The 12,183-nt window shown below is 40.0% G+C and overlaps 1 protein-coding gene across 4 annotated transcripts in view; it reads left to right on the top strand.

The window, feature by feature from the left end:
• The window catches only part of PHACTR2 (phosphatase and actin regulator 2), a 131,510-nt gene that overhangs the window by 81,123 nt on the left and 38,204 nt on the right, over positions 1 to 12,183 (top strand). For all 4 annotated transcript variants that reach the window (XM_064708270.1, XM_064708267.1, XM_064708269.1 and 1 more), the window contains exons 2-3: positions 4,401 to 4,568; positions 11,570 to 11,650. In XM_064708270.1, coding sequence (XP_064564340.1) covers positions 4,401 to 4,568; positions 11,570 to 11,650 — 249 coding nt within the window. The remainder of the gene's footprint in view (positions 1 to 4,400; positions 4,569 to 11,569; positions 11,651 to 12,183) is intronic.

The raw sequence follows: 12,183 nt of genomic DNA, 5'->3' as shown, positions 1-12,183 counted from the left end.
AAAAACAAAACAAAACCACCCACAAAACAAAAATGTGAGAAAGAAAAAAAAAATTCCATCTGGTTCAGGTCAGGAAAAATAATAATTTGAGATACTTATGGAAAATGACATTTATTGTGTCAGAATGACTTCTGATTTTCAATGACTACATCAAACCTTTTATCATCCAGTGTCTTGAAGTTTGCCAGTAAGCTTGAGGAATAAGCAGCTTATATTCTATAGTAAGTTGATGACTTACTGCTAATTGGGGATAATAGGCAGCTGCAAAAACATGTTGATTTTGCTGGCATAAAAACCATTATTTCCAACTCTGTGCCCTCTGGCAAGGTGGTATGGAAAATCATATTGTTGTCAGAAGAGGTTTTGAGGTCTCAATAAACCAAGAGGACTTTTACAGCACATCCCTGCAAGGCAGCAGGGCGCAGTGGGAGGAAGAGAAAAAAATAACTGTACTAGCCAACTTGTAGTTAATAAGCAAAGAAATTGTATCCAAATCCACATGTAAAGTAACTCTGAACTGGGACCAAGGCACCTTCTGCTGCATTTCTCAATTCATTCATGGTTAGATGAGGCAATGCCCTGAGTCACCTGTGTTCTGACAGGATGAAAAGGTTTTCCTCACATGCTTCAAGAGTGATGTGGTGATCCCACAGCAATACTGCAAGAGAGCTATTGCTAGTGAAAGTATTATGCTACCTCAGTGCCTTGGTATCAGTGGGGCACTTGATTCTGTGCCTTTTTCCCTCTTGGTTATGTTGTCCAGCTGTAGGAGGAGGACTTTTCCTTCATCTTGCCACTCTTAACCTTGCTGTATGACAGGGATCCAGAGCAGAGTTGCAGTGCAGGTGGGTAAGCCTTGGTTGATGTGGGTCAGAGAAGGGATTACAGCATGAAAGGTGCAGCATGGTGGGGAAAGAAGAGAACTTGACATTCTGCTGGCACCTTCTTGTACTTAACAGCCCTGATGTGAGAAAGAATCCCTTAAATATCTACCAGTACTGCAGCAGGATAGGATTAGATCAGTTGTGTAGAAAGGTGCTGGTGAGGGGAGCGCAGGTTAGGTTCTTCTGCTGGCTTTTCATTTTCACTGCCAAGAGAAAAAATATACAGAAGCAAAAAATACAGAACATCTAAAGTCATAAATATAGTCCTCTTTTCTTTTGATCATGAATTTCTTTAAGTCAAAGTTTTTAAAAAATGGTCTTGCTGCATTTTGATCACAAGGCCTGGAACCAGCAGAAACACAGTTTAGTTTAAAATAATTGATATTAGACCTGCTTGAAATGATCTGGTGGGTCATTCTTCTCTTGCATTTTGCTCTTACGAAGTTAGTTGTAAGTACTTATCTAAAAAAAGCGTTAGTGTGTGCCTGGGCTGACGTCTTAGTTTTGAAGTGTACCATGCCCTGGGAAAACTGTGATGGTTTCACACACCTGCCTCAGCCCCACAGCATCTCCGGAGATCATTCACAGCACTAAAATGTTTCTTCAGCAGCTACAGAGATCATTGCTGCTTATTGCAAGTAGCCTTCCTGGAATGAGACATGTTCAGTCATCTCTAAGCATTTGTAGGAAAGCCAGGATCATCCACAGGCTGATCTAATCTTCTCTGGCTGCCCACAAGCTTGAGGAGGGGCTGTCCTTTTTGTACATTTCAGCTGATGACAGCCCATGTGGCACAATTCAGCTTTGCAGTGTCCCTGCTAGCCTTCTTGGCCTTTGCAGCAAGATCTCCTCGTCATGGGACATTGACATGCAGGGTTCATATCCTCACTTCTTGTCCTTCTTGTGCACCCAGCTGATCCTGCAGCTGGAAAATCTTCACCTAGAGCAAATATATGGGATATGATCATATATGGTCATGTAAGCTATGCAGGTACTATAGCCAGAAATCCTAGTGTCAAACTCAATAATGTTTATTGAAGACAACGAAGTGACTCACTGGGTTTCTGAAGAAGGCAGGACTTCAAGACACTGTATATACCAATAGTAGAGTAACACAAGTCTGAAGCTCCTCTAAACCTCAGAGAGCTAAGATGTTTCTTTTCCCCTCAGTGAATATGTATAATGTTTATAATGATTAACAGAAGGTAGATAAGTTCTCTGAGGTGAAAAACACACTGCTTTATTCTTAAGTAGTACATGGCCTATAAAGCAAATCGTGTGCATCTGAAGCATCAGTTTCCTGTGGAATGTTTCAAGCAAGAGGAGTAATTGCTTTTGTAAAGATTTTTCTATAAATGCTCTGAAATATCTTTGCTAAAATTGTGGGTTTTTTTCTAAATAGCTTATTAATTGATAAAATGTGCTAGCTTGTGAATATATATGTATACACATAATATATGCACTTTTGAATATAAATAAGTTCCTTTTTTAAGATGTATTACTTTATCTTAGATTATTTCTAAAGTTAGTCTGTGATATCTGGCTATGCTTATTCCTTCTTTTCAAATACATATTTCAAATGAGGGAATTGGTGCAAGGTCCATGGATTAGTAAATTCCCAATTTTGAACACTTGTTGAACTCACTAGATAAATCAACTCCTTGCCTTTTATTGTCTGAAGGAATTAATGTTGACATCTGTTTTCAAAAGTTTCAGTCTTCCGGAATAGAATTATTTTCCATGAATTTCATGTATTTGCTCAGTTTGAAGCAGACAGATTTCTGTAGCTAGGATGAATATGAATTATTTTGGAGTTACCAGTTTTTCAGCAGAGGGCAGAACAGGAACCAATGTAAATCTGTATTTCTCTGTGAGGATCTATTGGAGCCCCAATTCTCCTCCATTTCTGCTGCTAGATGAGGTTTTTGTGAAAGTGGTCTCCTGCAATGGGCAGTACTCCGTGGCTCAGGAGCATTTGGAAAGATCAGTGTTCCAGTTGCAATCCCTAATTTCAGGCAAGGCACCTGTGCAGGGCTCCTTGTGCTGCCCTGTGCCTCTCTGCAAAACTGCCCACAGCCTTTGGTGATCTCATCTCTCACCTGGCTTCTCAGGGTGTGTTGGGGGGGTAGCTGCTTTATTTTAAGGCAGTCTCATTTTAAATCTCTCTGAAGTTCACCTCGTTCTCCAGGGCACACAGGTGAGGAAGTTTATCACTACTTTTCATAGACTTCAATGAAATTATACAATGAATCTTTCTTGTCAGTACTTTATTTCAAAACATTGGAAATAAAATTTTTTGGACTCTCTCTGCATTACATCCGCTTTCTCACAGAATTTTTTTTTTTTTAACATCCTGGATCAATCTTAAGCCTAGGACAAATATAGGATTCATTACATGTCATTTGTCTGAGAAACAGAATAATAAGATTGCACCATGATATTATGTGGCTGAATATGTATCTTTTTAGCAGTTAGGTCACAAAACCAGGATTCAGGAAGCTATTTGGCAAACATAAAATTAAGCACTTAACAATTCTGTGCCTCATATTTTCCATCTGTAAAATGGGGACATTGGTATTTCTTTCTTTGAATAGCATTTCTGATTTAATGATCTATGATTATCATTGCTACTGTTAAGAGTGGCATCAACTCTGTTCCGAATTGGTTATAATTAGAATTTTTAGATGAATGAAAGCAATTACAGAGCCTATATGCCAGAAACAGTTAAGCCCACGATTAATTTTGTTTCTCTAAGTAATGGCAGTTACTTCGTTGCTCATAGAAATAAAATTCAGCACATTGGAATTGTTTGCAGGACTACAAATGGAAGGCTAATTCTTCAATAGAAATAAATAATAGTAGATTTCCACAGGACATCGTGGGATGAGTCTTAATTGGTTCACGAAACTCAAAGTTTGCTAAGTATTGGCTTTCATATCATTCAATATATTTTTGCAGTAAAGAAATCCTTCTATAAGTTTTGGCTCCAGTTCAAAAGCTTATTGTTAAATACGCTTTGTGAGTAAGAAGCCTGACTCATGGCAGGCTGTGCTGGGAATGAGTGATTACCAGGGATATCAAACAGACCTGGTCCCATTCCACTGCCAGAACAGTTATCTTTGGAGTTTGTTTAAGAAAGGATTAATTTTACCCAAAAGAAACAGTTATGTATTCACATTGCAAGGGTTTTGTTTTCAATGTGATGATAGCTAGTTATTCAACTTCACCATGGATTGGGAAAAACTCACCCAAACATAATTTGGAAGAAATTCTCCTGTAGTGATAGAAAACCACCGGACTGTGCAAATACACCAGATGAGCATCACAAGACGCAAGTTCTGCACAGCTGCAGTTGCAGGGCTGAGAAGCTCTGAAGCCCAGGGCTGCCTTCTGGAACAGGAAAAATCCATGTTGATGCACACACAGCCTGTTGCAGTCTGGTAGTGGAGGAGTTTAGCTGTTGGTACTATTTCGTTTTCCATCCTTCAGTTATTTTTATTTCTTTTCTTTGTACAGTTGATGGTTTGGACAAGGCTTCAATTGCTAACTCAGATGGACCAGCCCCAGGATCCCAAACTCCCCCCTTCAAGAGGAAGGGCAAACTCTCCAACATTGGCAAAATCTTTAAACCTTGGAAATGGCGGAAGAAGAAGACCAGTGACAAATTCAGAGAAACATCAGCAGGTATGTCTGTGGCCCTTTGGTGGCAAAGAGTAGAAAACACTGTGATGGTTTTGCAGGGTAGTATTTAAAAAGCTCTTTGAACTTGTTAGATGGCAAAGATTATTTAGGCATGGTATTTGACATACAGAAGAACAGTTTGATCCTTGGCAAGGAAAAACCATACCTTGTTCAGCTTCTGTCTTGAACCTATCCCCTAAAATACGCGGCTGATTTGTTTACTATACATGTCGTCAAATATATTGGAAAATCTCTCTGTCCTCCGGATAGTCAGTGACTTGAATTATGAGACAAACCTTGCCTTTGTGGGGACAGAAGTCTGGGGCAGAAGCAGACATAGCCATGCCCAGCAGAAGAACGAGGATCAGCTCTGCAGCCCCTGCTGTCACAGAGGCTGCTCTGGCCTTTCCCTTCCCCACTGACAAGGTCTGAAATCAAATGCTGTGATTGAATTATATTCTGTCTGAAAAGAGGGGTATTAAAGGCTGGGATTTAGTTGGCCAAACATAGTTGTTTGGAGCCACCTGAGATGCTCTGGGTGTCCTGGCTGCTCTCCCAGAAGGTTTGATATCATATTTGTCATCCCTCTGCAGACAGCTCCGAAACCCTGGGGCATCTGAAGTGGCTGTAGACATCCATGTTTAGAAAACTGAATTCCACCCTGCCTGTATTTGTGTGTGTGTGTCTTTTTGTCACTGCTCTAGCCAAACTTTCTCTACAAAAATCCCAAAATTCTGGTTTGGGATTCAAACATTTGATGTTGTGGTTTCCTAAACTTGAATCTAATTAGAGTCCAGTGAGCTTCTGTGAGCTCTCTTTAGATTCATTGTCACTGTGCAAGCCCTCTATCTACTGTCCTCCAAGGCTGTAGGCAATAAAGCCAGCTCTAGTGTCCTGAAGTGTTTTCAGTAGCTCCCCTGAACTCTTAGAGGTACACTGCTTGAGATTTTAAACCCATACCAACCCCTGACAGTTACAGCAAGGAGCTCTATGGTTTGACAGCAAAACTTCTAAAACAAGCTTTTTTTACACAAAAAGGAAAAATAAGCCATTTTCTCTTGTGTCTTTATCACTCCAGATGCCAGCTGAAGTTTTGAACAGATTTCTGAGATCTTCAAATCCTTCTTTCTCTCCTTTTTCTGTTTTTTTTTTCATTTTCCCACATACCCTGCAACAACCCCCCCACAATTTCTTCTGTTACTGCAATAAATAAAAAAAAATCCCATCAGTCTGAAATCTCCTTCATCCCATCCCGTTTCTTTCAGCTTTCCCAGTACTTTTATCATGTTGCTAAAGCAAAGTTATTTCTAGTTAATGACTCCTGAATGACTAATGCAGCTTCTCCTGGACAGGTATGTGATTTTATATGCAACAAGTTCTTCAAAGTAATGACCATTCATAAGCTATGTATACAGAGATTCCCTAAACTTTCACAACCTATTAGCATGTGTGACACTGTTATGCCATTAAATAATAACACATGTATAATTTTTCAATTATTTTTAAAAAAACTAATACCTGTACGTTCATGTTAAAGGTTGTATTTCTTATGTTGTACTGTCTTTCTTCTGAGGGCCTGAATCCAGTCTTGCAAGCATGACACATCAATTCTTATAATACCAAGGCAGAGCAGGTATTAGTATTTCTTTTACAAAAGCAGGAAATTAAGCACAAAGAAATTAAGGTCAACATTTCCAAAAGTGCCTTATCCTTAGATACTCCTTCTACTTAATTTGCTGATCTTGTTCATGATGTTGTGGTCCCTCAAGACACTGATTTGCTTTTAAACTGTGCATGGGATCATTTATGTTTGTGTATATGCTTCATGTGAGGCTGGAACTTGAATTGAGAAGTAGTTTGAATTGCATTCATCCTGCCTTAGATGGTAATTTCGGGGATGAATAAAAATAGTATTCCCTGTATTTCTTGAGGAAATAGACCCAGGACCAATGGAGACTGAGAAGAGGCATTGACGTGGCAAGCTGCCCCTTGTTGCTTGCTCAATGACACAGCAGAAGAAACTTGCTTATCTAACTTGAGAAGGAAAGGGGAAGACATCCATTCAAAATAAAAATCCTACAGGATATCCTCTTCCTCACAGTACTCAATCAGAGGTGTATATTCATCACCAAGTGGGGGCTGTCTGTGTGCCTGCCTCTTACATGCAGGAAGCCCATTTCCTGGCCTGGGACCATGGGAGAGAGCACCATGATCCTCATTTATTGTCAGTTCCCCTGACAGGGCTGCAGCGTGGTAAATCCAGATGCAGCTGAAGAAAGGGTTTCTTCTAAGACAGAATGTGGGCTATTGGAAGGAACTCTCACTACTTTCTCTGGGTTTTCAGTTGGCTTTTTGTAATAGGTTCTTGCTATGGCCTTGCCAGGACATGTTCCATGGAGCACTTTTTGTCTTAGGAGCAACTGGAAGATGTTCATAAGCAGCAAATACCACAGGCATCAAAAAGGGAGGGATGTTTAGATGTTAGATGTTAATATCTGTGCCAGTGTGGGAATGATGGTTGGAATTTTTCCCTTTAGCAACGTGTTTTCCACGCTCTATCTCAGAAAGTCTGTTCTTTGGGCACTGGCTGTAGGCTTTTTGCCTTGAGGGCTTTCAGAATCAAGGAAAAACAAACACAAAATGCCATCATCTCAAGGGTTTCTCTCCTCTGCAGTGTTTTGCTGTGAAGGAAAGGACAACAGTTTGTGTCTTGGCACAAAGTAGATGCCACTTCAAAGCTTCACTGCAAAAGTATATACAGAGAGGGATCAGAAGGCAATTTTAGCTCTCACTAGGTCAGAGGAAAATTAATAATCGGAATGCTCTCAAGCTTCTCTTAGAAGAACAAAACCAAGTACTGGAGAGCATCCAGAATCCCACAGCACTCTTCAAGTCAAAGAATGGGTTTTAAGACTGCCTGAGGTTTGCAGCTGCTGACCATCACTAAGCAATCTTTTTTGTGGGAATGAGGAAGGGGGGGGGGAGAGAGAGAGAGTGAGAAGCTACTTTTTGAGGTAAACTGTTCCCATTATTAATGTTGTTATTATTTGTATTGGGCAAAACATCAAATGTTGGTGAAGGGCAGTAAGATTTACTGGAGTAAATGAGTACAAACAATACAATAAATTTCCATCGTTTCTGATGGTTACACCTGAAGTCAGGGCAAGTTCTGCTGCTGACTGCAGCAGGGGAAGGATTTTTACCTGGAATTTTCTGATTCTTCTGGATCATGAGACTGGAGACTGCCTGCCTGCCTCACCTCAGCCTTCTTCAGTAGGCAAGGACTCACAACCAGTTACTCTCACAGTCAGGAGTGATCTCTTTGTAAAAAATCTCAATACATACATGTACACAGAGAAATTGTTCTTTACAGTTTATCATTGCCTAAAGTTAGAAACAGTATGTTGGTGTTCATGTTGAAATTTTATATTTTTTTTGACACCTTTACATATACACATGTATATCTACATCACATATATATGACAGACATGTTGAGATATAGATATATATATTCACATAGATAGATAAATATGCATTCTTATATACACGTATTGCAGAAAAGATTTGTGCTGATGGCATCAGCTGGTCACTCACCCTAATTGCGCAGAGTTTTAAGAATCTCAAACCACTCTGCTGAACTAATTAGTTTTGACTACTGTTATGTTTCAGTAAGCTCTCCTAAAATGATAGAGTTACAAAGTCAAGCATTCAGAAGCCAGGAAATGTTTGAATGATGGTTCTGGGTGACAGGATGGTACAAAATACTTTTGTATTTTAAATTACACAGTAAATGTGAAATATATTGCATAATCTAAAATAACCCAAATATATTGTATAATCTGCAATAAACTATAAATTATTATGATGAGTCCAGGCTAACTCAGTATAAATAATGCCAAGTATAAGTTCCTAAGTTGGCAGGCTACTCGTTCCTCTTATACAAGGGGACATATTTTTTGACACTTTGATTCAAATAAAGATTCTGCCTTTTTCTTTGTATGAATTGAAATTATGGTACTAGTAGTGAACACTAGCTTGATTTTTTTAATGTTTTTTCCATGGGGCCAATAGTGTTTAAAATATATTAGCTTTTCAAGCTGAATTATATGAGCTTAATCAGTTTAAATAAAACCACCAATCATGGCTAGCATTTTTGAAGATGGAGAACTGGGACTTAAGCTTCTTATCTATTCACAAATTTTCTAATATGTGAAATGGAGATAGTTATGTCTCAGGGTTGTTATGAAACCTGTGTAATTTATGAAATGCTTTGAGGTTTTTTAGTTGAAGTGTAAGAGGTTCCTGCCTTTTAATGACAATTTTCATTTCCCATGATAATTAATTCAATACAGTTGTTAATTCACTGTTGTAGAACTGAAAAAAATATATCATCCTGAAAACTAGAGAGACATTGATGGGGCAAGGTCTGATCCAATGTTCTTAACTTGATGGAAAAAGCATTGTTGTTTTCAAGTGGCATTGAATTGTCCCATAGATGTGTAAGCGATCACCTCATTTCACAGTCCCCAAGAAAAGAGATGTAAAAAGGAAGTAGAGAGGAAAAAAAAGAGTGTAAATTAAATAATATTTGTAATGCTGAAATACTAATAAAATAATATTTAGAGTGCCGGCAACAAAATAAGTATAAAGTGCATGTGTAAGGTGCTCATCCTTCAGGGCTGTGTCCAAGGACATTTCACCCTGCTTGTGAATGCACCTGCTCTCTAGAAAGACCAAGACACTCCATCCATGCCTGCCCACATGGTGCTCTGTCTCCATGACCCCCCACCTCTCTTAAAACAATCTTTGTGGGGACTGCTCCCCTACATGAAAAACTCTTTGCTAGCCTAGGGTGTGTTCCTGTGCCAATGTGTGTGACAAGGCACATGCTTTAAAATATGCAGGGGAGAAAGTGGAAGAGCTTGTGAGTAATTTATGTGTGGGACCCAAGGCAGCCTAACTGATCAGAGTTCAGGCTACCACACTCTCCCCAAGGAGGCTGGCTGTACTGGGAGTCTGCAGCCACACTCATGGGTTCCTTTGTGCTGTCACATGTGAATGCTACAGAGCTCTGACCTTTAATGGACAGATCCCTCAAAGTACCTGAGTATATAGACACAGACTTAATGCCAGCTTACTTTCTTGAGCAAGCAAGGCTTGCATTTGTGAGCTCTTGATCTCACAGGCATGAGTAGCTGGAGCTGGACTGGTTAAAATGTTTACTCCCTCCAGCTCCTCTGCCAGGAGTTGGTGCTATTTTGATGAGGAAATGCATCCTGTGTTGAGAAGCTGCTGAATCCCTCCACTTTGCAGTGTGATAAATAGACCTGGGACTGTAACTTTGGGGAGCACAGAATCTGACAGGACTTCTTGCAAGAGTGTGTAATGATAGAATAAGGGGAAATGGCTTTAAACTGGAAGAGGGTGGGTTTAGGTTAGATGTTAGGAAGAAATTTTTTACTTTGAGGGTGGTAAGGCAGTGAACAGGTGGCCCAGAGTTGATGTGGATGCCCCATTGCTGTAGGCATTCAAGACCAGGTTGGATGGGTCTTTAAGCACCCTGGCTTAGTGGAAGGTGTCCCTGCTCATGGCAGAGGGGTTGGAATGAGATGGTTTAAGTTCCCTTCCAGCTGAAACCCAAATTCTATCATTCTGTTCAACCATCCCCTTCACTGATGGAGAAGGAGAGTGGGAAGCTGTCAGCAGTGGTGCCTTCAGGCACCTGAGGTCAGCCAGTCTGGTTGTGTCCGCAGCTGAGCATCTGCTGCTGGGAAAGGTGTTTTGCTGGGCATGAAGGGCAGCTTTCTCCAAAGAGCCAAAATACCTTTCTCCCTGCCTTCCCAGGGCCTGTCAGTCCTCTGTATGGCTGAGCCACTCCAGCTGGGCTGGCACAAGTGAGATTAAACACTGCACAAGGTATTATCACTCTGCATACAGCAATTAGAGTGACCCTAGAGAGTGTTTGAATTGGTTAATGAGACAAATAACCCTATCCCATAGCATTAATAGGATGAAGTCCAGCACAGCTGGACTTCACCACATGCTCTCAGCTTGAGGTCCAAATGTCACATGGATTTTGATGTCTGTATGAAAACAGAATCAAGATGGGAAAGTGTGACACTGCCTTTTCCTAATAGGCGAGATAGGACTTTACAAGTGATGCTCACATTTTGTGAACATTATGCACCATGGTCCCGTGGATCATTGCAATAATCTCCCAGATCACTGCATCAGTTAGGGAATGGGATGCTATGTGGAGATATTCTATTCTAACATCTAGAATACTTGTAAATACTTTTCCCTATAAAACTATTAAGCATTTTTCCCATGGGAAATAAACATAATAATTAGAATGCTTCATGCCACAGTCTTGGGGTTTTTGTGTATGAGGTTGTTGGGGTTTTTTTTACCTAAAAACAGGATGCTGTATTTTATTTTCCATGAAAGTCAACCAGCATCAATTGATGAGGGTGTTACTTCCTTTTAGAACACAACTTTCTGGCTTCTGTTAAAGGTTGTTTCTGTTTACATCTCTTTTTTTTCCCTTTAAACAGCTTGCATGTCACAAGAGCTACTCTGTGAGTTGCTTTCTCTGAGCAGGATTTGTGTCTCGCTACTCAAAATCTGTACAAAGCAGATGAAGATATCTCCAGCTGAGCTACTTGGTCTAGTCAGTGGGGAAAATGGACTTTTACATGTTAAATGCCTATGCTAGGATGAGTTCAATTTCACCCTGAAAGCACCTTTTTCCATTGACCATAAAAGAAGCCTCAAGGAGACTTGCTGAGCAGAAGATATTGGATCTTATGAGTCCCCACTTCCTGTGCCTGAAATTGCAGGGCAATATTTTCAGCAACTGTCCAAGAAAACCCAGACCACTTCTTCTGCAGAACCGGAGGAAACAAGAGTTCTCTTTCTATAAAATAAAAATAGTTCTCTACATTTTTTTCACAATCATCAGCAGTATGAGAATAAATCTATTCTTAACTGTGCTTTTTCTTTAGTGTTGGAAAGGAAGATTTCGACAAGACAAAGCAGAGAGGAGCTGATAAGAAGGGGAGTGCTGAAGGAAATGCCTGAGCAAGGTGATAACATATTAACTAGAATTCAGCTACTGAGTACTAAACATGTATGAAAAAGCCACTGTTGCATTGTTTCCTTGTAGTATAAATAGGTATGAGGAGACCAACTGAGAAGTGTGAGAGGTAATTTGGGCCAGCTGACTACTGAAGTTAAGGGATTTGTGTTCTGTAACTGCTTCTGCCACTGGTGCCCCAGCTGACCTCTGGTCATATCCTGAAATATTTTAATGCTCCCTGTAAATAATGTGACTTCTGTGGCTCCTGCCTATTGTTTGCCAGAATTTTTTTCCAATTAGTAATAAATCTATTTTTGAGTCAAGGTCTGCTGTCTAAAGCCACTAGAATATAAAATGAGATATTTTGACTGAAAAATTAGGGGCTTTAGAACCCAGAAAAATCAATATAATGCATTTCAGGTAGCAAAAAGTACCAGTGCTGGGATTATATGGATCCAACAGCTATCACACAGGCCGCAATCACAAATGGTACCAGCATAAAACAGTGGGCAAGAAATCACTTGTTTCAAAATGCTCTAA

Source organism: Zonotrichia leucophrys, chromosome 3 (assembly GCF_028769735.1).
Source record: "Zonotrichia leucophrys gambelii isolate GWCS_2022_RI chromosome 3, RI_Zleu_2.0, whole genome shotgun sequence".
In the NCBI taxonomy this organism is placed as follows: domain Eukaryota; kingdom Metazoa; phylum Chordata; class Aves; order Passeriformes; family Passerellidae; genus Zonotrichia; species Zonotrichia leucophrys.
Note: the sequence above shows the minus strand (reverse complement) of the source record. Positions and strands in the feature narration are given on the sequence as shown.